General features: G+C 41.7%; 1 protein-coding gene across 1 annotated transcript; it reads left to right on the plus strand.

The window, feature by feature from the left end:
- Positions 1-10,482: 10,482 nt before the first annotated feature.
- Positions 10,483-27,705, plus strand: TMEM170B (transmembrane protein 170B). Its single transcript, XM_050891276.1, has 3 exons — positions 10,483-10,893; positions 21,991-22,161; positions 27,065-27,705. Exons 1-3 carry the CDS (start codon positions 10,797-10,799, stop codon positions 27,193-27,195), a joined length of 399 nt encoding a protein of 132 aa, XP_050747233.1. The 5' UTR covers positions 10,483-10,796; the 3' UTR covers positions 27,196-27,705.
- Positions 27,706-27,930: the final 225 nt, after the last annotated feature.

Genomic DNA, 27,930 nt, shown 5'->3' on the forward strand with positions numbered 1-27,930 from the left:
GCTCTGGCTGCAGGAAGGCTGCAGCCACTCACTCCAACTTCCTCCCCAGACAGACAGTCTGTCTGGAAGGCTCCGTGCCAGTGTTCGCGCTGGCACAGGGGTTCAGCCCCTATTTGGGAGGATTTTGTTACTAACACGTTTGTAATACTGATGCTATTAGTACTTACAGTACTGTCATGCTTTTTACAGAAGCTGTATTTGTTTGTTCCTGCATGAACAAGTAGAAACAGAAAGGGTATTTTTTTTTATGATACGTAGTGAGAAGTGGAAACCAATGCTTAAAACCTTTTCCCTAATGTCCTGACCCACTGTGCTGCCTTACCATAGAGGCTGACAGAAACAGAGAACTTGGACCAACGTGCGTTTGTCCTCATTTTGCAAACTGACCAAGTTCCTCTTTCCAATGCAAGGTAGTACGTGTATACACACTGTAAGACCAAACTGTTAGCTAATCCTCTGTTCTGGAACCCATCTGACAAAGGGGTAGAGTAGTGAGACATTTTCCTTTTGTAATCTGTTTAAGTAAACGAAATTAAATCTCTTCTTGGCCAGCTTTAAAGATCAAGTCATAAAAGCCTGGAATAGTTCTGTTGTATACGTTTCCCTTGGAAAGTATCTGCTTCAGCTTTTCTCTTTGTTAATCAGGTCTGAGACCTCCATTAGAGAATAGTTTATTCCCAGCTTTAGTTAATATTTTTCAAATGTGCTGTATTTGTATACATTAATTCCTGCTCTCTCGGCTCTCGAAGATTATCTGAGGACAGGACAGCTAATGTCTACTTGAAACCAGTCAGAGTTTTTCCTGATGTCAGAGCAGGGACAGGAAAATTATCTGTATAAAACAACTTCTTAAATTAGCTGTGGTCCTTTCCCTTTTGTAAGACTCTTCTTGATTTTGTGGGTTGTTTTCCTGAGTCGTGGATTGTTTAAAAGCGGGTTCATTATTCAGTGCATGTTATAAGCAAACCTGTTTAAATTCTGATGTCTTTGGGAAGTTTGTTCACCTTACGTATTAATTTTGTGTTATCATTTCTGTGATGACTGCTACCTGCATGCACTAATTCCACTGTACTGTTTCTGTTCCTTACCAAGCAAGCAGAAGGTGAGGAAAATGTTTGAGATGGTCTTTATCATTTTATCAGGACTTGAATTATTTTTAGGGCAGGGCCATAGCAACTGGTGCAGTCAAAAGCTAACATTGTGTAAGCTGGGAGTATTGCCACTGCATTCCTTGCCACTTTGGGTCAGATCCTGTCTTTCCTAGCAGGGATTAGTTTGTATTACCTTCTTTTTCTTCCACTATTGCCACACGAAGCAAGGACTTAGGACATACTTGCGTACAGATCTGCCTACAAAGGTTTTAAAAGAATGCTGCCACCTTAACTACTCGTTCCCTCCCTCTCCTACAGGTGCATTAGTTTTCAGACCACTCAGCTTACTACTCTGGCCTCAGTGCACAGTTTTGCCAGTGCTGGCTCGGGGGAGGACCTGAGGGAAGAGCTTGAGATGGTCATTTTCAGTGTCAGTGCAGCCTTAGGCATACTTAAACTGATTGTGAAACTGCACCTCTAATTAGGGCTTTGGACAAGGAGCCTGGCCGTGAATGAGTACATTTGCTTGCAAAATACCCCTGACCTAAGGCATTGCCATGCAAGCAGGTGCAGATTAGTTTCATGCAGTTCAGCCTGCACTAATCCTTGAACTGGGAGTGCAGGAGAACGAAATGCAGAAGGCAGAGCTCCTTCTCTCAGGCACAGCCCCGTGCAACTGTGGCCACACTGCTTCCAGACCTAGGGTGGCAAGAGGGTGTTGCACTGTGTGGCCTTCCCAATTCAAGTCTCTGTCAGCTAGGTGCTCTGTACAACCAAATGGCAATATTTTCCTCTCTTCAAAGGAGAAGGAGATTTCTTACAGCAGATCACAGAGGGAGGTTGAGCCCAGACATAGCGACTAAGGTCATCCTTTGAGTGGGAGAGGACACTTCCCGTCCTCACCTGACTCTTTTTCCCTGTTCTTGAAACCATTGAGTATCATGACAGCCCACTTGGAAGGGACCAGAAGAGTGCTTCTGGAAAGGGTGTTAAATACTGGCTTGATCAAGTACTTCACTTCCCCCCCGCCCCCCCTTAGTTTTTTTAATCATCTAGAGCTTACAAATCTAGTAAATCAAATATTTCTCCTACCAGTGGTATTAAATTGCATGCAAAGCACTGTGGGCAGGCAGCCAGAACAATAACAAAGTCGCCTTGAAAGTATTTATCTCTGGCAATACTTTATACTTCTCATTGCTGTCTATCTGAATCTTTCAGTGTATTTTAACCTGTCAGTGAATTAAACCTCGCAAGTAAGGTTATCTCTCTTCTCCAGTTGGAGAAACCAAAAACCAAAGGGGTTGCAAATAGAATTTGGAGGCCCCTTTGTGTTTTGAGTACTACCCAAGCCCTGGGACCCACTGACGGCAAGAGTGCTATTCACAGGGTGTGACACTGTCCAATGTGAATCTGGCCGTGTGACTTGCCTGTCAGCGTGAGGTTAGCCTCGAAAGAGATGCCGTGTCTCCTGATTCTTGGTTGTGCACTTCAGTTACACTGCTGGGCTTTTCCTCTCTTTAGGAGTGGTGTTATTGAAGAGTCAGGCAGTATTGAAGACAGTACAAATAAGCTCTCAGAAGAAAAACTTTGGTGTGTGATTGGATCATACACGCAGAGTTTTCTGAAGTTGCAAGGCCTGATCCAAAAGAAACGCAAGACTGTGTATTTACGGCTTTAACAGTTACAATCACCTGCAGTTCCATATGACTTGGGTGTTCTTTTCCTCAGATCAGTGGGATCCCCTTGCTGTAGGCATGAGGTGATTTTTTTTTTTCCCCCTTTTTGTCTACCTTGAGTCATTTTGCTCAGCAATGCAGAGGTGGATACTTGTGGAAAGCATAGTTGTGTGGCATATTTACATGATCAGCTTGAGCTATGAACTTGGAGAGGAAAATCTAAATGGGATGACAGGAATTTGAAGACTTGTTAAAACAGCTTGAAAGTTCCAGGAATTCAAATGGGAACGTCTCAATGGTCTGAACTCACATATGCTTGTGGTGGTGCCAAAAATTTCAAATTAACCAGTAAATGAAAATCAAGACAGGAGTCAGATTTTGAATTTCATGGCATTGTGGTAGGGCTGGAGGAACCAGGGGAGATAAAAAAATGATGGCAACACAGTTGTACTTTCTAAAAAAGGGGAAGGGGATGCCCTCAAAGGTATTATCTGAAGTGGACTGTATCGATGAAATGGACAATTAGGTTACGTAAATCAGCACTGCAAACATGTTGGGGTAATCAAGAACTGGGTAAGACGAGATAAAACTGGCCTATACTGTAGAGGAACAAAAATATGTACCAGTGGCCCTTCCTGACAGAAAGGAACTGTTTCTTCCCTAAGGCAACTGAATCTCTAGAAACACCTGTAACAGTTCTACTAAACATAGTCATAGCTGTCAGATGAAAAGAAGATACGATAAGATCAGGTAATTCCGCCGTTCAGAACTGAATGTGAGGTCCACTGAAATCAATTAGATATTTCCAGGTTACTTCCATCGGATGCTGGGTCAGTGGGGGAAGAACCTGCTTAGGAACTGGCTGTGGTATTACAAAGCAACGATTTGTGCACAGCACAGCTGTCTTGGGGGGAAAACTATGAGTTTTGAGGAAATCTCCTGCTATGTGATGCTGATGTGTCGCCTCCCGTCTGCTCAAGAGTGCATTGATTGAGGAGCAAACAAGAGGAGAGAGAGAGCTCAGTGTAAGGGTGCTACAGATCATAAAGACATACACGCAGGTATTGCTTTAACTGCGCAGGTTGAAGTTACAGGTATTTCAACAAAATTTAGATATTTTTTGAGGCTGATTTTTCCTGAATTCTGAATCATAAAAGAAATGCAAACATGTATTGCAAATCAGATATCCCAGTGCTTAGGATTGTATATACAAGCTATGCATAAAAGGCTATATACTGTCTGGACAGTAACATGCTTACGTGAGGGTTAAATAAAAATTAGTATAATGAAGAAACAGGTTTCTCTACCAAAGTTCCAGCGACTTCAAAACAAAGAATGTAAAAATGGGATATTTCCAAATGAATAACTTGACAATGTCCTTGCTAGCTAATGACCTAAGTGTACGAGAAACCTGATGTGGCTATCATGCATCAAGTTGTTGACATGGATTTTGAGAAGTCCGGTATGTTATTTAAAAAATAATTGGGGGGGGCGGGGTGGGTGGAGGGGGGACTATTCTGAAAGAAGGAAGTCTTGCAGCAAGTAAGCTTTTTGCATGTTAGCCAAACAGCCTTTTTGAACGTGGCACTGAAGAGAACAAAGTAGCAAGGGTTGTTCCCTACTTTTACTTTATGCTTACCTCCTGAGGGAACAGTGAAACTAGTTTCATCCATGTTTTGAAAGATGGTTGTTTCTGCTGGCCTATTCCAAATGTGTTCTAATGACAATTTTAACAGGTAATTTCCTGCTTTCAACCAGCTTAAAAGGGGAAAGTCAAACGCTAATTTAGACTTCACGTGAACCCTGATAATGTTCTTAATCGTAAGAAAAGATTCCTTTAGATGTGTTTACACAGAGTAAAAAAATCCTTTTATAATTAGCAGCATAGTTGATATTACCAGTAGTCCTGACTTAAAACTGCTACGTCTGTATGAGTGCACGCTCGCGTGTGTGTGCGCGAAGAGGGTAGGAGAAAGCCTTATTTTTCTGAGTAGTGATCTTGTTTAAAACAAATATGTGGCTTGGTCTTTCAAGCAGTGAAGACTTAAATGCTAAAAAACCAAATTTAGATCCCAGTTTAGGCAAGAGTTTATTTATGACAGCGCTTCAAGTCTTTTTAGAGCAATCAGTGGGACTTTTATACGTTTTTCATGACGGGTCCAATCTTTAAGGCTTTTTAATACATGCAAGAATATTGGCTAAAAGCCAGCATCTTTTACAGAGGGATATTCTGACACGACTAAGCAGACTTTTTCTTTCAAAGCTTTAATTAAAAAGAAGTGAGATTCTAACTGCAGATTCTAAGTATCCACAGGTATGGTGTTGAAATAACATTGCAAACAAAGCCGTGGCAGCGTGCGGGAGATGCTACCCGTCGCTGCAGAAGTCCCGTTCCCAGGGTGCAGCCGGCTGTGCGGAGGAGATCTTCAGTACGGCAGCGCTCCATCTACCGGTGCGTGGAAGAAGTCTCCTGTGCACCTCCGCCTCCCTCTGCAGCCTTGGAAGCCGGCACCGAATGATTTTTGGTGGCTTAGATCAACCTGTGAGGCTGCTTTCATGCTGGGGAGGGTTGTGATATTTAGCCCGTGATATCACCTTACTTCCTTCCCGTCCTACATCGTTGTCAAGGCGTCTTCATCCATCATCGAGGCTGGGGCTGAGATCGCATTTCACCCTTTTAAGAGCTGAGATTATGAGGCCAAGGATCTCTGAATGACCCAGTTCTCAAACCACAACTAGCTGCGGCTGCCAATTCTTCTGATTGAGTAGTAACTGCTGTGCGTAAAATGGTGGTCTACAAGGGGGGCGAGGACGCAGAAATGTGTTGCTCACATCTGAGGTATTCATTTACTATCTGCACGTGGTAATGTCTTGTCAGCGACTTGAATCATAGGCTAGAAAAACCCCTTTGAAGTGGGGGGAGAAAAAATGTCTGGATATCTGAACAGTGCTGGGGTTATCCATTCAGTAAAACCAGATCTCGAACAGATCTTTAACTGCAGTGCCAGTCAATCTGCGTGGCTAGCGCTGGTTAGAAAAACTCGAGTGGAAATTTTTTTCTTCAAGGGGACCAAAATATGTTGTTTAGATTTTGACTTTTTACTATGACAAAAAGCTGCTTTCGTGATGCAAAAATTAAATATTCGTTTCAAAATGTGACAATACAGGATACTCAGTGTTGTTCGTTTCCCTAAAAAGACATGACTTAAGAAATCGGTTCATTTTGAACACATTACCTTTCCAAGTGGGAAATGATTCAGCCAAGGGCTCTCCAATCAAATTTATCATTATTTCTTCAGGTTCTGAAAGCAATACCAGAAGTTAGTAACAGCTTATGTAGACATATTCTGATCTTTCGCGGGGCAGAGAAACTAAGCTGACCCTGCTTTTCCACCAGTAAAACTAATTTCCTTCGACCGAAGTCGGGGTTTACAGCCGACTCCTTGCGTGCTTCGCACTCATGCTGCTCAGGGACGCTTCCAAATCTCCCAGCTACCGCCAGGGAAACGGGAAGCAGGAGTTACGCTGGAAGGAAAGTGAGATCGTCTGGAATAAAGATTAGCCCGTGTGTCAGTTTTCAGGCGTTCCTCGTGAACGTTTTTCATCGGTGTGTTCGTACCCGTAAAGGCGGCCCGGAGCCTGTAAGGCTTTAACGATCGCTCGGTGCTCGGGGCTGGTTGTCAGGCAGTCCGTGTTTGCCTTGGCCCCTGTGCCCCGGGCCGTGAGGCGAGGCGGCCGTTGGCTCCCGCGCGCGGCGGCCGTTGGCTGCCGCCGGCCGTTGGTGGCCGGCAGAGGGCGCGGGGCGCGCGGCGCTCGGCTGCCTGCCGCCGGGCCCGGCCTGAGGGGCGGCCCCCCTCCCTCAGGGGGGGACCCCGGCTGTCGTGGCGGCGGCGGCGCTTCCTGCCGCCGCCTTCTGTGGCCTGCGCTCCGGCCCCTGAAATACCGCACTGGACTGGAAACGTCGGTTTTAAGCGTACGCAAATGGTGGAGGTTTATTTGTGGGGTTGTTTCCCCTCGCCCCCCGTTTTTCCTGCAGTTACAAACCTTCTCCTAATTCCTACTGCGATTAATTCCTACTTCTGCGGAGTGTCTGTCGGTGCCGGTCATACCCCAACCCGCCTGGCAGCCCTCCTTCTGCCACGCTACCAGCCAGCCCTCTGAGCCCTCTCTTAGGCAGCCACCTTCCCTGATCTGTCCCCACCTCCTCTGCTGTGCCCGTCCTCCCTCCCATCACAAGGTACCACAAGGGTATGGAGTGGTCTCATCAGGCCCTTACAAAAGGGCTGCTTCTCTTTTTTTAACCTTTAATATTTAAGGAACTACTTTATGTGATTAAATACAAAGGTCATGTTCCTTTTTTTTTTCTTTTTTTTTTTTCTTTTTTTCTTCTGCGTTATCTACCAGGGCAGTGCTGCCCCTTGGGATGTCTCCTCCTTGAGATCTTTCCAGCCATCGCCGCCTTTGCTTGCCTTGTCCAAGTGTCCCTGGCTTATTCTCCCCCAGGGTCACAGCTTTGGCAGCAACCTAAGCCGAGCGGCCTCAGGCCTGCTGGGGACACCTTGACATCGTCGCTGTTGCTCTGTACGTTACTGCCTACAGAGCTCATAATAATCCCCACAGGGAGCTAATACTCTCAGGCTTTCCGTGGCAACACCTCCCAGGTGAGAGGTCTTGCTGAGGACAACGTGCTGCCTACAAGTCCCTGCTTGTATAAAGTTACAATTTGGAGGGGTGAATTTTGGTTGTTTCTGCTGCTTCGTTCAAGGCACTCTGTTCCTCCAGTGTGGTCCTCCCAGCGTTGTGCTACTGGGAAATGTCGTTGCCGTGCACCACCTTTTTTTGCTTTAAAGTCAATAGTTTAACAATGTTTTCCTCGATGATCCAGTTAGCCTTGTTTTCACATGGCAAAAAGTGCATTTCAAATTTATATCCAGCTCACCCACTGGATGATGGACTGAGGACTAAGCTGAATAAATTAGATGAATTACAGCCCCTTGTAAGATGAGTCTCTGCCCCTTTATCACTTCTGCACTGTCAACCAACTGAGCTTCTCCAAGTGCGTCAGCGGTGCTTGATCAGAAAATGTTCAATTAATTAAGATGTTGCATGCCTGAGGTTTGACAACCATTTTTAGCATCTTAGGTGGAGTTTCAGTGGAAGCTGGCCTGCGTTTTTGGTGGATCCCTCTTGGGAAGGAAGCCGGTTCATTCTCCCAGGATCTAGAGAGGTGGTGCTGCGCTCCCGCCGTCCCTGGGCTGCTGCAGAATGATCAGCTCTCCCTGGGGGAAGCCCAACAGGTTTCCAAAGTCTCTGTCTCTAGGGAGAGAGCATCTGAGCAACCTTAAAGGACGCTCCCCAGCAACTGTTACAATAGTCTGCAGGCTACAGCGATACTCCTCAGAGCGATACTCACTCATCCTCTGCGTGGATGAGTTCTCTATACCTCTACCGTAAAACGTAAGCTTTGTGGAAGGTGTTTTGGCACGCTCTGGACACAAGTGATTCAAAGCCAGTATTCCCAATGCATCCTTCCTTGTATGGAACACAAAAAAAATCATCAATGTGCAGGTTGAAAAGTCACTGGGCACCAATGCAGCATTATATACAGATATATGCATGCTTCCATACATGCCTCTGGCCTATCAGACGGTCTTGCTGACATGTGTCAGTAGGTTGCAATAGGGTTTATAAGCGAAAATGTTCACAAAATGTTAGTTTTCCTTTTATCTGGGAGTTTCTCTGATTACACCACAGTGTCCCGTGGAGTATACTTGTTCGTGGGGCATTGGTCTACAAAACAAACAGATTTAGGGTTGAGGATTTTTTTAAGCGCATTGAAAAATGTTTGCTTTCTCAAAGTTCAGCATGCAGAAGTTAAAAAGAATAAACCAGAATAACTGTTTCTAAACGCTTAATTGTATGTTTCACATTCAAACGTAGATGATATGCTATTTTCTCACTGAGCCCTGCTCAAAGTATGGAATAATTCTGCCCTTAAAATGAATCGCTACTGTGTAACGAAGGGGACCGTTTTCTGCGAGGCCTGAATCACACAACTGTAAGGTGATGGGATTGCAGGAAGAGGGAGGGAGGACCTTCCCTGGGTCATAGAACAGGGACCTGGCCTGGCAGCTGGGTTCTTTCTCCATCACAGTGATCCCGTGCTCGATCAGTCAAGCCCAGAGCCCTCTAGGGAGCCGTTCACTGCGAGTTTCTCATTGCCTGGCTTGATACCTACTTGCAGAAATGCCAAGCATTGTCAGCTGCAAACAAAAGGCTTTGGGAGTGGTCCGCTGAACCAAACATCCCGCAATAGTCTATCTGAAAACAATCAGGTCATTGGCATCAAGCAGGATATCAGCTGATTTATCTGTTGTGGCTCTTCATCTATAAATTGCAAATTATATTGCGAATTACTTTACCTCTCCAACCCCTTACATCAAAGGGTGCTGACATAAAGTGATGTTTATGAAGTGCTATAGCAAGCACTGTTGAAGAAAGGCCAATGAGGAAATGTGTGCACTTAATATGGCCTAGGGACACATATTTAAGAAAGGAGGGGAAAATTGCTGGCTTTTAAATCAGTAAGCACCACGCATCCTGTGCTTTGCAAGAGGCAGTGTTCAGCTTAAAGACCGCATTTATTACATGAAGCAAAGGAACTAACTAAAGCATGGGTACAGAACTAAGATTCGCTCAAGCGTTCTCATGTTTTCTAACTTTTTAGGGCTTTAATCTGCAGCAGCACTGACTGTAGAGCTCTTAGGTTCAAAGGAATAGAGAGGAACGTTACGCAGCATTGCCTGGATGTTGCCTCAGGATGACAGCTCCTCTGCCGCGCACCCTGCTGTCACCTGAGCTCAGGCAGCTCCGGCCTTCCCAAGCAAAACTCACCTTGTCCGCATAACTTGCCAGCCTTGTCCCGCCCCGCCCTGTCCCCCCGGCACTCATCGCTCGGCGCTGTCTCCTCAGCTCGCCGCCTTCTTACCCCCCTCCTCAGCGGCGAGCGGTGAGACGGCCGGGGAACCTCAGACCCCGCCGTGCCCGCCGCGGAGGTGCTAACGCCCGCGCTCTACCGGGGCTTTGTGTTTTCACGCTGCGTGGAAAAGCCGCTGCCGTTCCTGTTCCTGGCACCGATGCCGGTCACGGCATCGCGGGCGCGGGTCAGTCCCGCCCGGCAGGTGAGCGGGACACCGGCGGCCCCGCCGGCCGCCCAACGGCGGGAACGGCCCGAGCCGCCAGGGGGGCGGTGCCACGGGCACGTGGGGTGAGCCCGTCCCTATGGCGAGGGCCAATCAGGGAGAGGTGCGCAGCTCGTGCGCTGCCTAACGGTCACTGGGACCCTGCCCCTTCCACGCACTCGAGGGAGTCGCGGCGCCCGCGCCCTCCAGCTCCTCGCGCTGCGCCTGCGCGGGGCCGCCCGCCCCCTCCTCTCCCACTCCCTCCCCTACGGCAGCAGCTGGCGTCTCGCGCCGGGAGCCGCGGGCGGCACCCGCCGCCCTCGTGCGCGCGCGGCTTCTCCCCTCTGCCGCGGGCGGGGCCGCTGCTGCATGGAGCTGCCCGCGTGAGGGAGGGAGGGAGGGAGGGAGGGAGTCTCGCGGCCGCCCCGCCCCCGCTCCAGGTGATGCCAGTGACCGGGGTGGCGATGCCGTTGGCGAGGCGGCGGCGACCGTTACTGATGGAGAAGGAGGCGGCGATGGGGTCCGCGCGGGCCTTGTCGTCCGTCCCCGCCGCCGGCTTGCACCTCGGGGCCGCCCTGCCCTGCCCCTGAGCCGCGGGGAAGCGCCGGTGGCCGGCCCGATCGCTCGGCTGCCCCCGGCCGCCGTCTCCCCCTCCGTCCTCGATGTCTCCCCCGCGGCGCGGAGGCCCCTTCGCCGCCTCCCCGCCCTCTTGCTCCTCGACGCCGCCGCAGCCCTCCCGCCCCGCGGTCCGGCGGCGAGAGGCGTCCGGCCTCCCAGTCGTCAGGCCGTCGCTGCCGCCCGTCCCCCCCGGCTGAGGAGCGGCGGAGGCCGCTGGACCACCCGCCACGATGAAGGTGGAAGCGGGAGACAACTCCATGATCAACCTGTCGGTGCAGCAAGTGCTGAGCCTGTGGGCTCACGGCACCGTCCTCCGCAACCTCACCGGTAACTGGGCGGCGGCGGGGCGGCTGGGCGTGGGTATGCAGGGAGCAGGGTGGGCTGGCTCTGGCACACGCGTGGGGGCGGCGGGGCGAGCTGCGGGGCGAGCTGCGGGCCGAGAGGGCTGGAGTGCGTAGAGTTCTGTGGGTATGCGTGTGCACTCCTGTGTGTAGGTGGGCAAGTAGTGCCGTCGGTGTGGGAGCCGTGGGAAGCCGCTCCGTGACTGGAGAGCGAGCCCCGTGGTACACAATGGAGGGCGTGGGTGTAAGACCGGCATGTAGGGCTGGGGGTGGTCTCCCTGTGTATTACATGTAGGGAGGGCTGGTGTTTGTGTTCCTGAGTCTGTATGCATGTGTGTGTCTGTCCATACATGCTTGTTCTGTGAGCGTGTATATAATGTGTGTGTATGCTTGGAGGGCTTGAGTGTGGGGTTGGTATGTCCACGGAAACGAGAGGGATCTGTGTGTTATGTTTTGGGAGGACTGGTGAGCGTGCCTGCTATCTGGTATGCCTGCAGGAGTAAAGGAGCCGAGGATGTGAATGTGTTCACTCACTTTTGTATGTATGTATATAACAAAAGGCTAATGGCATAGGGTATGTGTATATGAGTGAATAGATGGGTACCTGTGTGTGAGTAAAGCATGTTGTGAAAGTATAGGAAGCGCGTGTGAAAGTATAAATATGTATAGAAGGCTGGAGTATGTTTGGGGGAGTGGCTCTCTTTTTGTGGATATATGCTTATTGGCATTTGTCAGAGCTATAAAAACCAAACAAAAAAAAACCAGATAAATGAATGTGAGAGTCAGGGACTTCCCCACACACCCCGAGTATACCCCTGGACAATGAGAGCTGTGGGAGTTAATGTGGTGGCAGATGTTTCCTGACAAATAGACATAATCTTAAGCATCAGGGATTCTTAAAGACTGAGCTGAAAAAATTCTGTGAACCAAAGTAGAGTCAGGTCTTTATCCTTTGTTAGGAAAGGGGAGCTTCAGCTAGCTTTGGCAAGAACTGGCTTTTTTCCGCTCATCTCATGCTGAAAAATGGATTTGGACTACTGTGAGACCCAAGGCATGTAGTGGAGAGGGGTATCTTGTGATTTCCTATTCTCTCCAGGTGTAAAGAAAAGCGTAAGCTTCTGCCTCTGAATAAGCAGGGATTTGGTGTCAGTAGCAGAGATGTTACTGAGTAAATTCTTTCTTCTTGGTATGGGGGTATATTAGGTGGTGACAGATTAGTGCAAAATGTTGAGTAAAGGGGATATGTTTTAAATATTTATGAGAGAGTATTATGCCATCTTTTTTCCCCCTCTATAGTAATGATTGATAGATTTGATTTTTTAAAAAAGATCTATTCAAGGTGGAAGAAGTGTGATGAAAATAGAGGTGTAGCTGAAGTTGAAGCTGTAGCAAACAGAAAGTGATCATCTTAGGCTTTATTATCTTTCTTGTTCTTTTAAATTGCAGGATACTTTTTAATGTAATAAAAAGGTTGTACAGATTATTTTTTTATTATTATTTGATCCATGAACTTTCCAAGATGTGTGTCTGATTATTAAATTTTCCAGGTATTACTGTGGTGGCACACTAATACAACTCATTTTCTGAGTAGTTATTTTTGCATGCTTATTATAAAAATACATTTTGTACTCTTAAAGGAAAAAGTTCACAATGGATTTAACTTGTCTTTGTGCCAGACATCCTCTATAAATTTTTTCTTATTAGAGCATTATGCAACATAGGCGTTTCTATGAAATTCAGTGCGGAGTGTTAAGTAAGCAAAACAGTTTGTTTCTTAGTGATTTTGCAATATAACAAGGGGTTGCACAAGGTATTTTTAATGTGGAATAGTTTTTCTTTTTAATTTAAAGAATATGAAAAATAATTATTTATCTGTTGTAAGATTGTTGGAGAATATGTCAGTGTCAGTTGTGGTTGCACTACAGTTTCTGAATTGGTGCTTAAACACAGGTTGTCCTTATAGCCATAACCTGTTGTGCTGGATGTTCTTATGGACTGTCAACAGTTGTTAACTTTCACTGGATTTAAAATCTTCTATATAAGATACACTGTTACTGATTATATGAGGAGATTGTTTTTAATATAATAATTTATATTAACGAATAGCTGTTATTAAACTTACGTAAACCCTTCCTAAAATACTTACCAAAGTAAACTTTCTTCAAAACCAGAAATTCTGGGTTTTCCATGCTAAGAAAATAGGTGTGTGAATGAGTTTGTCTTGTTTAACTAAACTCATTCCCTTTTGCATCTCTGTAAGGTATAAGGAGAAACTTCTTCAGACTACTGGGAAAGAAATTCATAAATATACAGTGTTCCATGAATATTCTTTAAGACTGCTTTATGTTTACTTTTGGACTTAAAGTTGTGGTCTGGACTTGGCTTTTAAGTTGCACAAGTAAAAAATTATCTTCTTTAGATAAACTATGTTGATTACACTTGCGCAAAGTTGTAAAATTTTATCAGCATCCTTCTTAAAATATATTAATTTTCCAAAACTTTCAACAGGGACCTGATATGAACTTCAGCCTAAATCAGGAATGCTTCAAACCTTAATGATTTAATTTTGGTGGGCTTTTTTTCCCCCTTAATGAGAAGCTGAGCCATTATTTTTATACTATATATCTGATTCAGGTTCAACATAAACAAGAAATCTTGTCTTTCATATATGGCCCAAAATACCCAGGAGACCACAGCCAATTTAATTCCTGCCACATACACATCACACCCTGCGATAGCTAAAGCTGCAAGCACTGTTCTTTGTAGCTGAACCTAGGCCCACCAACATGATATACTTTGCTTCATAGCTTCCTGCCTTCACTTGGGAGGTGGAGGTAAGGCTCTAGTAACCATGGGAGAGGTGGCTTTTACCTCACTCTGTTTTACCTCCTCCAGTGAATCTCAAGAACAGCCCCTTTATATGAACTGGTTGTGTTTTAGAGTTAGTGGTAGATCAGGGTTTACTAGAACAAGTCAGATAATAGCTGAATCTGAACTGAAAAAAAATCCCAGTTTGAGTGCCCATTAAAATAAATTATTTGTTTAAAGGCTACTTCCACAATAAAGAACTTAGCAATATTTCTACTCTTCCTGTAACCAATGTAGATGTTTTATTTACGTCTAGTTATTGCACATTCCAAAGGTGTAAGCTTCTGGTCTGAGCGGGTTTTATATTAGCCACTGAGGAAGTGGGGGGAGAATGTTGTTTTCTCTGTCCCACTGTGTACAGAGTAGTTCATGGGGGAAAAAAAAAAGCTTGTGTTGTACCGTATGACTTCTAAAGTCAGAGTCATCTTTCTCTTCCTCCCAATGCCCCAGTGTCCTAAGATGAGGAGCTCAAGACTCCACCAACTGGTTTTATACACTTTGAAATAAAAGTCTATAATTTTAAAGTGCTGGACAGTAATAAATCCTGAATTTGTTGAAAGTGAACATTTATAAGAGAATATGGGTGTCACATAGAAGATGCTCCTTGTCTGTTATATTTTTTTTTTTTTTTGCTAAGCTCCATTCTGTACTCATTTGTCCCGAGTTGTCTGGTTTATGTCTTTGTCCCCTACCCTGTAATTTGAGAGGACTAGTCTGTAATTTATTATTTAAATGCTCTTCAGAGAGTACTTCTCTTCCACTTAATGCAGCAAAAACTTTAGCATCTCCAAACAACAGTTTGACTGTATAGTCCTGTTAACTTTGAAAGTACCAGTTAATACAATAATTAAGGACCCAGTAATAAAGAAAATACTGTGACATGTGAAGAGCTGAGTTACATTTGCAGGTATAATATACTGTCATTTCTGTATCTGAGTGCTTTGAGTTTATAAGTCTACAGGAATATAACATTATACAGTTTCTTAATTCAAATTTCAACATGTGCTACCTTGTTGACTTATATTTGTATCTTTGTATTCACAGTACAGATACTTATTGCTTGATTCAACTCTGTAGCTAATAGTGGTAGGCTGGGTACATAGATTAGAATCTCGAGAGAGATACTTTCTTTTGGAGTAATCAGTCTTGATTTATGAAATGTAACAGGCAATCATTATTCATCTGGCAAAACAAGCTAAGGACTAGAGGAAAAGGAAGATGAAGGACTAAGGAGGTACTCCATGGTTACTGAAGCTGAGTGGCAGTAGGACAGCATGTTCATATATATAGAAAATATTTGAAAATGTTAGCATTTATATACTTTGTGTGTTGACTTTGCACTTTTTTATTTGCCCAAGATGAAGCTGTTGATGGAGTGCAATTTCAAGTTTTGATAAGATGAAAGTGGTATGAATGGTATTCTAAACTGTAGCATGCTTTAAAAACTCTCTGATCTTTAAGGTTGTGTAAGCCTACACTAATATGTATGATGTGAATATATAGTACATAAGCATAATGTATGTATGATATGTATAAATACCTAAATTAACAAAATAGTACTCTAAAACTGGAGTGACAGGGTATGAATTACACGTTATTTGAGCCTTGCAGCTTTTCTGGTAGAAAAAATCGCCACTCAAGTCAAACCAGTGGAAAGGAACATAAACTGAAAACAAGATTTAAGATGGTGGTTAAGTGCTAAGAATTTTAAATAAACCTGAAAAATGGATCTCAGTTGTCCTTACTAGAAAAGCTATGTCATCTATGCAATAGAGTGGATGTCACTGTGCTTGTAAGCTAGTAAGTACTGGATCTTTCCTAGTTCCCTGTATTTCTTTGGGAACTGTGGAGTTTTGATACAAATAAATTGTGTTTTGGCTACTTAAAGTAATTTGGATACACTGAAAGTAAGCTCTGAAACTTTCTTAGGGCCAAGCAAAGGAGGTTGGGAGGGCTTCTTAAAATTTTATTCTATTCATGTCTCTTTAGGGTAGCTCTGTGAGGGCATGACTAAATAAACTGAGGCTAGGTTAGTATTTGGAGCACTCTGCCAGATAAAGCTAAATCATTATTACCATACTAGCAAAGTACTCCATATGTGCAGCTCATATCATCAAAAGAGCAAGCTAATTAGTATAGCTACACAAAGACTGAAATTTTTTGACAGTGTGCTTTTTTTATCAAGGTAGCAATGATGATAATGTAGGTAAGTTTATACCTCTTAAAGTATCAATCAGTATATAGGACATAAATAGTTGTACCAGCATGTTCTTAAGACACTTTAGTCTCACTTCCTCCTCCTTAGAGGTGTTGCAATCTTTCTACTACTCAGTTATTTTTGAACAAGCAAAGTCTTGACCATTTGTGTTCAGAGGTCCACATTCTCTTTCTCTGTTCTCTAGTGGCATCTCTCAGTGTTATCCCCAACTCATTCTTTGCTTCCTTCAGTGTTACTCTAGCACACTTTTTTCTAAGTGTCATCTATCATCATGATTCTGGAGTTAGATGATACTGAATTTTACAGAACCTTGAACTCTTCCACTCAGAAATGCCTGTGCTTAAAGTTCTCTGCCCTCAACCTGTCAGGGTAAGAATGACTACATTGTCCTCTGGGCTTATGGAGCTTGAAGCCTCGTCTAGTTTGCTTAAAAGATTGGCTGTCCTCCTTACCTTGGTCGTCCATGTTAACCAGCTTACTCAGTTGTCTTCATCACTGGCCCAATTAATGAGCAGAAGTAAATAAGTGAGTGTGTTGAACTACCAGGCATAAAAAGAATAAATAAAGGAGGATAAGAAAGGATGACTCTTCCTGCCTTTCCTAGGGAAGGTGCCCAAAAGCCATTTGTCCTGTTTCAGCTTCTAGGACTCAGGTGATGTTTTAATGAAGTGAGGTGGTGGTTTAACAAAGTGGATGATATCTAATCAGGAAGATAAAGAAAATTCTTGCATTCAGAAGAATTGCTAATAAATATGTAATCTCTTGCTAAATGTATAGTCTGTAGCTAAAGAACAGGAAACAATTACGTGAAATAGTCAAATGATGCGATTCTCTGAATTACAGATCTTTCAGGTTTTTTTAACAGCTACTTTAACATGACGAAGATGACTGATAAAAGGTTTATAAATTATGGCTCTGATTTTGTATGTTGTGTAAGTTTTCTGGAAGATATGTTGCTGTGTTCCATTGAATCCCTCACTAGAAAGGCCAACTCTGCAAGAGAAAGGTGTGATCTAATTGATGGTTAAAAAGCTTTCTGTGATCAAGTTCTCAATTTCTTTAATATCAGATTTTGAAATACTATTGCCATATGATGATTAGGTAAGCTGTCATCCCAGATCCCAGAATATTTGAGTAGTGTGATTATTCCTTTATTTTGTATCAGGATGCAACAATATAAATTATTGTCTATGCATTGCTAATAACAACCATTCAAAAAAAAAAAAGAAAAACCTAATAACGAATCTCTAGGAAATTAGAGGTATCTTGGTACTGAGGGGAGATGCTAGAATAGTTCCAACCACAAGACGAAGTGGCAGAGTTGTACTTTGTTTCCTGTTCAGGGAGACTTTTCTCTTCCTTCCCTTTTAAAATCCAGTTCTTGTTGCAGCAGGTGAGAAGCTTTAGCAAGAATGTGTGTGAGGGGAGGAGAAGGACAACCCCTCCCCTTCTAGTCTCTCTGCTCATAGCTTGTCTAGTAACTTGGTGAAGAAAAGTTTTTTTTTCAGCTACTTTCATTTAACAAATTTAGGTATGTAAGTTGGTGTAGAGTGGATAATCTAGAGCATATGTACTTGACGGAGTTGCCCAAATAAAAAACAACTCCAAATAGAAGATGATCTAAAGTAATTTGCCTACTTACAGGATAAAGACACTGCTTGCAGTATCCCTCACCCTGCTGCCTGCCTTCTGCAAATAGGAATATCACAGGCCTGTGTCCCTAACCCTTCTGTTCATACTTGTCGCTTCCCTCTTCTCTCTCCTTCCCAAATAAACAAAGTTTTGGTCCTTCCTCCCTCTTATCTTCAGCTGGACATGAAGGTGTTCCCTCCCTCCAACTCTTCTGAAGTGAACACTTACCAGTGTTAACATCTACAGTCAGTTTGGCAAAATTATAAGCTATTATGGATAATTTATAATAAGAAGGTACTGGGTTATTGCAGGTATGTTTAACGCTACCTATATTTCTTGCGTCACTGACTTTACAATGCTATTGACTTGGAAACCTAAGCCTCTGTGAAGTGGTGGTTTATAACTGGTTTTGTTAAACGCTACAGCTGCATTTGTGTGGAACGAGGAATATTTCTGGATGTTCTCTAATTTCCTTTTGAATGCATTCAATACGTGTTGCTTTTAAGGAGTAGAGGAAGAAAGTGTGTACCAAAGAACTCAAGTTTATATTCCTTTATCCAACAGGACATTTGAGGCTGGTTCTATTCTCATGTCTCCTGCCCTAAATATGAAGTGAGGGGTGATGCTAATTTTCCTTGAGCCTTATTTGGAACATAAGTAAGACCTGAGATAGTTGCTCACTATGCAGCTATTTTGTTGTGTAAGCGTTTGTAAATATTTTTGGTTTCTTAGTTACAGGGGAGTAGTTAGCCAGACTTCCCGTAATCTTTCCTTTTCTTCTAAAAATACAGTCATCCTAATAAGTCTTCCTAAGCTGGAAATCAATTGCCTTTTCTACCTGGTGAGGGTCGACAATGACCACAAATACTGATTTCCTAAAAGGTGATGCAGTGCCTAGTAAACCCTGTGGAAATTACAGGGAATGACGGTGTCTAACAGAGTCAAGTTCCAATAGACTTTCTTGGTCCGCTTTCAAGCTTTTCAGCTGCAATAGCATTTTAGGAGAGAATGACTGAAAGTGTAGCTTTCAGTGTCCTGGGACTGTCCCTCAGATACATTTGCAGAGAGACAGTATCAAGAGCTTTGCTTCTCCTCCTCGTAGTATAGCTACGTATTGGCCGTTCACTTCAGAATAACTGGCTGCTGAATAGGCTGCCATAATCGCAGGTCCCCTCTCACCTGAAATAACTGTATTCTGTTCTTGGGCTTCATGTTAAAAGGGACAAGTTTGTCTCATTCTGATGCAGTTTTATTAAATCAGTTGATACCTGCCTGAATTCAGTATCCACAACAGCACACCTTCCAGAAGTTTGTTTTCAGACTGTGGAAGAACTGATGGGATAATACTAACCAATACACGGTTGACGTAGTTATGGAGTGTTTGGCGATCTTAGAAGCCTGCAGTTGTCATGTAACCTTACATAAGAACCAAGCGTTTTCTTCAACTGCAGATTTGAAATATGTATTCTCAGAGTCCATCACTGGGGTATCAGGTTATCTTTACTCCAGTAATATTGCAATAGGCCCTCACTTTTTCTTGGTAGTTGTTGTTTCATCTCTTACATCCGTCTTAGTCAAGAAAAATGAAAGTTTGGGTCAAGAACATCGTCAGCACTCTGTCCTGATGATCCAGGCCCCTCTCTTACTGAGTATTTTGCATATCAGTATAATCCGAGTGGTATGAAAATTGTGTGACAGACTTAATTGCAGGAAAGGGTGCTGTGTCCAGAAAATAAGTAGCATCTCCACTACAGTATTTACTGGCAGATAAGGCAAAGCATCCTCTTCTGTGTAAGAACAAGTTATCTTTCAAAATGGTGCATTCAATATCACATTAACTTGCCAGCAGTTTAGTTTCATGCATCTCTGAATAACCTGGGAGATGGGCTCAACCACGGTACTGTGGAGAACTAAAATAGAAGATCTAAGATATGCACATATCTTCTAGGATTGAAGGTCTTCAGAGATCAACATCTGCAAGCAAGGAAATGCTTGCTCTTGCCTACTAGATACATTCTTAATTCCCATATTAGAGTTCTTTTCTCTAACTTTTGTTCTTCATGGTTATTCATATGGTGAAGTGGAACATAGACCTTGTGGGTTTTTTTTCACTGCCAGTGTTGCCAAAGTGGTTGAGACTTGACGACCTGTTCAGTCTATTGCTGAACTGTAGTCTGCTCAGTTCATACCTCTAAAATTAAGTATCTGCTAACAGTCTACTTGGTGCTCAAGGAAGTGATCCTCCATGAGATAGGAGCTTAGTTGTTGTTATTTTGGTAGAATAGTGTTTTGAGCTGTTAGGAATCTGGTTTTGTGACATCTTTCAATGAAAGGGTCTTTCCTGGTAGCTCTTCTGATGTATGCTGGAAGAATGAAAGTGTTCCTGACCAGGGTTTTCCTGCCCAAAGTTGTTTGTGATTTACATTTGCAGGAAAGTAAACTTTTTTCCCATCTCCTAAGGCTTATTTCCTTATGGTCAAACTGTAGGTCTGGCAGGGCTGCCGGGTTCTATATTGATAGATCCTTTGGCTAATCTCCTTGCTTATTTGCTTCCACTAGAAAAAAAAAACGGGAACACCCAAGCTGTGTTAACGGACAAGGCCTGCTAGGACTGTGGGAGAGGTTCCCCTCCCAAACTATCCATGACCATGGCAGATTAGATCAGCAATCAGTCAATCTTTCTTAATGTTAGTGAGGGGGTTGTCAGGTATTTGTAGAGTGACTACTTGGCACTCTTGCCACTGTCCTGTCACAGTAGCTTCTGAGAATGAGACATTTAGTGGAACAGTACTGTGGTCATTATACTCCTGCAATGATTTTTGAGACCCAACTTGGGGCCAGGGGTGAAGGGATGGAGGATCTGAGGAGAGCTGCTTGGAGCCACCCTCAATATATGTATGCATATATCCAAGTACTCAGAAAGAGAAGTTACATCTTGAAATACAGCTGAAGTATTAATTGAATGTAGATTTACCACCCACCTTCCTGGCTGCTCTCTTAAGAGAGCTTTTTGGTTACCATAATTTAGAGGAGTTGTAAGTCCTATGACATGGTTTTGTCTTTTATGCCTGTATGAAAGGGGAAGGGTTCAGTCTACTCTGAAAGTACTGCTAAATGAAAAAGCTTAAACTCTGTATTTGTGCTATGGATATACATACAATATCGACATTGGACTCAAAGGACTGTGGTGGTTGTGTAGCAACCATTCTTTCTCAGCATTCTTTCACAGTATGTTTTGTTTGAGCTGCTAAGTATTTTTTAAGTTAGCTAATTGGGTCATATTTCTGCGCAATGACTGATGTGTGTCAAGCTGCAATAATACAGGCTCACCTCATAAACAGTAAGTATCCTGCTGTTGTAAGCAAGCCGTATTGGGTTTTTTGAGGGGGAACTGCAGCAAAAACTCTGAATTAATGACAGTTTCATGGGATTATGTCAATTAGGAATGTGTCCCAATTTGCCGAATTCTGTGACGATATATACCTACTGTAGTTGACGTCAAAAAAAAAAAAAAAATTTTTCCCTTTTCTTGCATTTCACCACTCTTGAGTTATAGTAAATGTTTTTAGAAAATTACCACCAAGTGAGAGAGGTTCTTTAATTCTTATGTAGCTTCATTGATGGTTCCTGCTCTTTTCTTTGAAGGTAATGATCATGTCTGCCATTCTTCAGAGAAATGTTTGTACTCCACACATTCTTATGATCTCTTGTCCTTGCTTAGTAATTTAAATAATAGTGACTACCTGTCTCTATGAAGTTCTGTACTAAGCAATTAGAAGCAAGGAGTTAGCTGTGTTAAAATTTCTTGTTAAAATTGTAGTGTTTTTATTTGTGCCTTTGAAGTTAACTTGATGCAACACTCTACTACAGCTCCTGGGTAGATAAACTGAAGTCTTTAATCTAAGTTTTCCCATTTTATGTTACCTGATGCTGTCTCTTCTTGGGGGGGAGGGGGGAACCCAAACCAAAAAAACTCAATTCTTGACTTTTTGCTTGTTTAGTCTTTGTTTCAGAGAATGTTTCATTCTACAAGAGTAGTTACAATACCTCGTAAGAAACTGCAGTTCATGTTGTTTAAAGAAACCATTAAAAGAATGGTGGACTTCTTGTAATAATACACCTGAATTAAGAATTGTGCCAGAATCCTTTTTATAATTTTTGATCATAACAGAATTATTCCTTTAAGAAAGACTGCTAAAAGGGGGAAAGTATCTTGAGCACATGCTGATGTTGTCACATTGCTTCCTTTTAAGATGAAAATCAGTATTGCTTTTCTCTTACTGTTGATTATATGTAATGTTTTAATGTTTCTTAAAAGTTCTTGTCTCAGAAATATTAACTCTTTTTTCGACTGCTTTCTTTCAGAGATGTGGTACTGGGTTTTCCTCTGGGCTCTCTTCTCCTCTCTCTTTGTCCATGGTGCTGTGGGAGTATTAATGTTTGTGATGCTGCAGAGGCATAGGCAGGGGAGGCTGATCTCTGTCATTGTGGTCAGTATTGGATTTCTGAGTTCTATAACTGGAGCAATGATAACCAGTAAGTCTGTCTTTTGTTTTGTTGGGGTTTTTTCTTATTTTACATCTAATTTCTAAAAAGAAAAAAATCCTTTTTCTTAGTGATTTGTTAATTGTTAAGGATTTTGCCTTAGTTATATAGCTATCTTAATGATAATGACAGCTGAGTTGCTCTTCTATTGTGTAAAGATAAAACTACTATAAATTGTCAGAGGAGTGCAGAAATCATCCTACTCTTTCATTTTTGGAAATGTTGGGTACAAAGCTATTCAAAAGGTGTATGCTCAGCAGGTAATATCTTTTTGGGATCAGGAAGAGCAGTCTTGTCCTACCATTTTTGTTGCAGATTTTTTTGTCAAAGGGTTCTGATCAAGATCACCTCTTAGTCCCCTTAAAGCCACGAGTTTCTTTTGGAAATGAGGTCCTGATTCCATTGGTTGCAAGGCTGAATTCCTGCTCGTTTTCTTGGGCCTGCTGGAGGTTTTTAAATTGCACCTAGATAGGATGTTGCTCTTTTAAAAGAAATAAAGGTGCACTGTAGGTAGTGATTTACAGCTAAGAAAATTTGTTAAACTTGGCTCATGGATTTGAAAGAAGTTTCCAGTCTTGGCTTGCCCATAATGTTACTTTCTACTTCATTTGGGGTAGGGAGAAAGGCCATTAGACTTCTTCCTCCCTGCGCGCACCCTGCCCCGCTCCCCCCCCCCCCCCCCCCCCCCAAAAAAAAAAAAAAAAGCTGTGCTGTTGTTCTAGGTAAAATGCTCTTTGGGAAGGGCATCTGTTACAGAGTTTCTTATGGTGTTAGTCTAATGCCTACTACTTGAGATACATTTTAGACATTTTTTTATTTCTTGACACTGTATCCACAGATAAGATGCTAACCATTTTTCTGTTAAAGCAGAATGCTGAAAGGTTTACAGAGCTGTAGTTAAAACCTATACTCATATTAAAACATTGCAGAAAGCAGGAGTATTTTATGTAGTAAAGTGCAGAAGCATTACACCTGACCAAATATGGCACACAAGTGATATTGCCAAGGTCATTTTGAAGAAATGCTGCTTAGCTGTTTTTGTGTAGAGTTATTGGTATCGGATACTGTTTTTCCATCTTTCCTAAGAGATTCTGTTATCTGTGTCAATAGTGAAATACATGCCGTAAGATCAGTAGGACACTTTATTCAGTCTTTGCCTTTATCATATTCAGCTACGTTTATCTAACTTACAGACTACTGTAGCTTTCCCAAGCAAATAGGAGCATGGTGAATTTTCTGTTTTGGGTGCGCGAAAAAGAAATAGTGAATACTATTTTTACAGGAAAGAAGCTTGTGCTTCGTTGTCTGAAATAATGCTGGTAAGCAGTTCTCAACATTAAAATCAATGGATTGAATGGGGCCTATGTTAACCTGAGCAGTAATTTCTGCCCAAAGGTCTTCAGTGTTGTTGACAAGATGGTCTAACATGAAAGGCCTTTGAGGGTAAGGAACTGTAAATCTAGCAACCATCATATAGTCTCTAGGCAAGCCTTTCTGCCTTTCATTCCCACTTTTTTGTGTACTGCCCAGATTTTCAAAATATTGGTATCACTACACCTTTGGGCACATTCATGGATGATTTGTGACAGAGTATTTCTTATTGATACTGAAAGTCCTTCTTGCCTGTTGGTTTTCAAGGTTAAATAAAAAATGCAAATTTTGTGAAAAGTTTCATTAAGACTTTCCTCAAAAGATTGTTTTAATTGCTGTATATTTCTCAGCCTAGAATTTCCATCATTTAACACAGCATAGTTCAGTATAACTCTACTTTTTTTTTTTTTTTGCTAAGGTGTGGTAGAACCAGTTGAGTGCCTTACATTACAAGTTATGCTGATTTTTGTCCTATGATTAAAATGGCAGTGGCCCTGTTACAAGGTCAATCATGAGCATTTCTGAAGAACTGAAGATAGGAAATGTGATGCTGGAATATCAAAGCAGAGACTTTTACAGTATTCTGTGGTGGGGAAGGTTCAGTTTCAGTGTTTCTCAAATGAAAGTACTTTGTGTCTTTTATCTATGCATAAAAAGAAGAGCAACACAGTTGTATTTTTGGCATACAATTTTGCAGGTCAAAACATTTAACAAGTAAGCAGTACTGTTTATGTGTAAATTCACTTGAGAATTTCTCCAAGCTTAGTCTGTAGACTTGTTATGCTGTTCCCAAAGTTTCTGCACAGAGCATTGTAACTTGGCTAGCCAAATACTTTTACTTTCAGGTATTTTTTCTTTCTGGACAGCACTGGGTTGTTTCATACTGAAAGAAATTCTGTGGGGAGCTTCTGAAGACGAATTATGGTGATAAAATATTAAAGAGAGGTTTTTTAATAGCTATTGTGCTGCAAACTGGGATGCAAGTTGAAGTATTTAGTTGTTTGGTTATGCCTGGACCAATGCTTAAGAAAATGAAATAGCAAACTGACTTCAATTTCCATTTTGTATTTCCAGTCCTTTGCATCGTTTGTGTGGGTGAATGAATGCAGTATAGATTATTAAATAATGCAAGTTTAATTTTGCTCAGGTAGATCTTTCAAACTTTCTGGCCTTCTGGGATCTTTTTACCAGCATATAGAAAAGTAGGAAACCTCTCAATTTCTAGGCTTTGAAAAATCACAGAACTTAATGGTTATTAAAAAAGGTATGAAAAATTTATTACATAGCAATGGATACTGTCAAAAAAAAACAACCCAAACCCAACAAACCAACCAAGAACAGGTAAATGTCAGACAGTTTGAGGCAAGGATTTTAGCTGTATTTCATCCAGAAGGGACTGTTCTTCCTCCTCTCGCCAAGCACACTCCTTTTTGGTGACATATTCTCATTTCCCTCATTGGCAGCCTATTGTAGTATACTTTGGCTCTATACCAATTATACTGGGTTATGCATTACAGGTTGTATTGCACACTGTTATTTGAGTATAAATACGTAGTTGTCAAACTACCAAATTTTTATGTTTTTATTATTGATATTTTCCAGAATATCTCAGTGTTTTCTCAAGAAGGCAAAAATTTCTGTTATTGATTAACTAATAGCATCAAATTCTGGTATCCTAATTTGGCTGATTTGAATTCACTCTGAGAGTTCAATCACTAAAGTAATTTTAATGTCAGTACTGGACTCAGTCTAAAGGATCTCTTTCAGTTTTTGACAGCAGATAGTCAAGCAACAAATGGAAAAGCTTATGCAAGGTAGCTGAGTGAAATACCATAAGGCTAGCCTTCTGGTGAGATATTTCTGACAAAATATACTTTACAGAATATGTTTTTTAGAAAACAACAATTAAAAAAAAAAAGAAAACCAAACCCCAAAACTTACCTAACAGTCTGATTAATTGTGGCCATAAGAGTATTTACAAACACTATTATTAGTGAATTCTAGTCTTCCTAAAATTTTTTTTAAAATGAGGTGTTACTTTTTTTAAGATGTCATATGATTTGGATACAGATTGTACTTTCAGAAAATCTGTTGGGACTTAATGTATTTCCGTGTCACTAATGGGTTTTTGATCACTTCAGCAGACTATTCCTGTTAGTCACTGTGCAAAACCAAGAAAACACCAAATTTTTTTAACTCTTGCCTATTATTTAAAAAAATTGTGGTGGCTTTTCAGTTTTCTTTGAGCCTGAAAAAGCCTCTGTGATCTCTGAAAGCATTTAATTATGATTAGATAGCATCTGCGACTATATCTACTGAAGATCTATAATTAAATTTTGGGTTTTAGTCTTCAGGAAAAATTCATTCATTCTGAAATAAAGGACAATAAACAATCCTTGTTCTTTACACAAGGAAAGCAAGCACTATAAAGAAAATACTAGTTCAGAAAATATTAAATAAAAGCTTCATTCTAGGTGAACTTTTGAGGTTTGGATTGAGTAAATTTTTTACCTATGGGTACAGCTATATACAAGCCTGTATTTCATTTTTGAATGAACATTTTAGTATCCTTAAGAGGCTCAGAAGTTGTTTGAACAGAAAATGTTATTCATCATTAGCATGTTATTTTTTTGACTGATTGATACAAAGACCTATCTCTTTCTCAGGCATTTGCTCCAAGACGTCACAGCTATACATTTGCTCTGTGACTTTTGTTGTTCAAATGCACGTGATAAATTCAGTATGTGAAAGACAGTAGAAAGGAGTTAGTAGCACCTGGCTTTGTTTGCAGTGCAGTATTTTGTTTCTGGTTTATCCTGGCCATTGGATGTTATACTTCAAATGGGAATTTGCACACAACTGTACAAGAAAAATGGTCTCAATTTTTAATGTGTTATAGCTCAAAATGTAATCATATTGGTTAGAAGTTTCCTCTCGTACACATTCATGAATAACAATGCAATAATTTGACCTTTTTCATGTTTTGCTTGATTTGCCAAACAATTTTTAACAGTTTAGTAGTTTAAGTCAAAACTAAACTGACACAATATGACCAGGTTATTCAACTGAAATATTAAATGAAGCTGATAGATGTGTGTTTACAGTTATTTTGTAGACACTAACAGTTTTACTACTGTTGTCTTCTCCCTGCCTATACAAGCACTATTAAACCACACTTTGGACTTAGTCAATTTTTAGAGGAGATTTTTGCTACCTTTTCAAATTAGCAGAAGGCAGAAATGTAAAAATTATTTGAAGATGTCTACAGGGAAACGGCAAGATTCAATTTTCTTAAACTGATGTTGGAAAAGTTAATCTGGTTCAGTTGAGAAAATCATTCCTGAAGGACTTGCATAACTAGAAAAATACAACCAAAGCTAGTAATTCTAGAACTCCATGAAGTAATACAGTGTTTGGTAATGTTCTATAAATAGCTGATGCATATACACAGTAAATAATTTGTCATATATTTCAGCTGTGGCTTTTTCTGTGATTTGATCATTGTTTTTCTTGTGATTCTTAGGTGCTGCAGTAGCTGGGATTTACAGAGTAGCAGGAAAGAATATGGCTCCCTTAGAAGCTCTTGTCTTTGGTGTTGGACAGACAGTACTGACATTAATTATCTCATTTTCAAGAATTCTTGCAACGCTTTGAGACTTATGTAGAAGGGGAAAAAAAAAAATCAACTGGTTCAAAGAAATCTTTAATCTGAAGAGAAGCTTCCCGAAAGTGGATTCATCAGCTTACAAACTTGAATTCTAGTGCAAGAGAAAGGAAGCTATGTGGAACGTGCACTACAAATCTAGAGATTCAGTCAAATGAACAGACTGTCCTCTAGTGTCTGAACTGTTGTACTTCTGCACAGCGCCTTATGTGCCTCAGTCATAGGCAAGGTGCAACCCACACGTGTGAAGTTGAGATAAAGCACCTTGAATAGCTGCCAGTCAGGTTAACGCTTGGTGATGGGATCATTGTTCTTAACAGTGTTGTAATAAAATAAAGGGACACTCCTGAAAACAGCTGTATGTGCCAAACTTGGAGTTTAATTCTTAACTGTTGGCTGGGTAAGCTTTGAAACTGTAATTATAGAAGAATGCTGTGAACATACACTCTACTTGAATTCAGGTAAAATAGCAAGATAACTGACTTTTGTATTAGCAGAATCTCTTTGAATGCTGAATATTCTTATTCAGCATTCAAAACAACTGTTAGGTCTGTTTCAAAGCGTAGATGAATTTTGATGGGGTTTAAGAACCACAGCTTTACCAACCCTGATGTAATTAGCACTATGTGTAGAATGGCTCATGGCAGTTTTCTGAAGCTCAGCACATCATTTCTTCATGGTTTTAGCTTGTCAGAAATCAGTAGTTTAAGGAGACTGTATGAGGG

This window comes from Gymnogyps californianus, chromosome 2 (assembly GCF_018139145.2).
Source record: "Gymnogyps californianus isolate 813 chromosome 2, ASM1813914v2, whole genome shotgun sequence".
Lineage (NCBI taxonomy): Eukaryota > Metazoa > Chordata > Aves > Accipitriformes > Cathartidae > Gymnogyps > Gymnogyps californianus.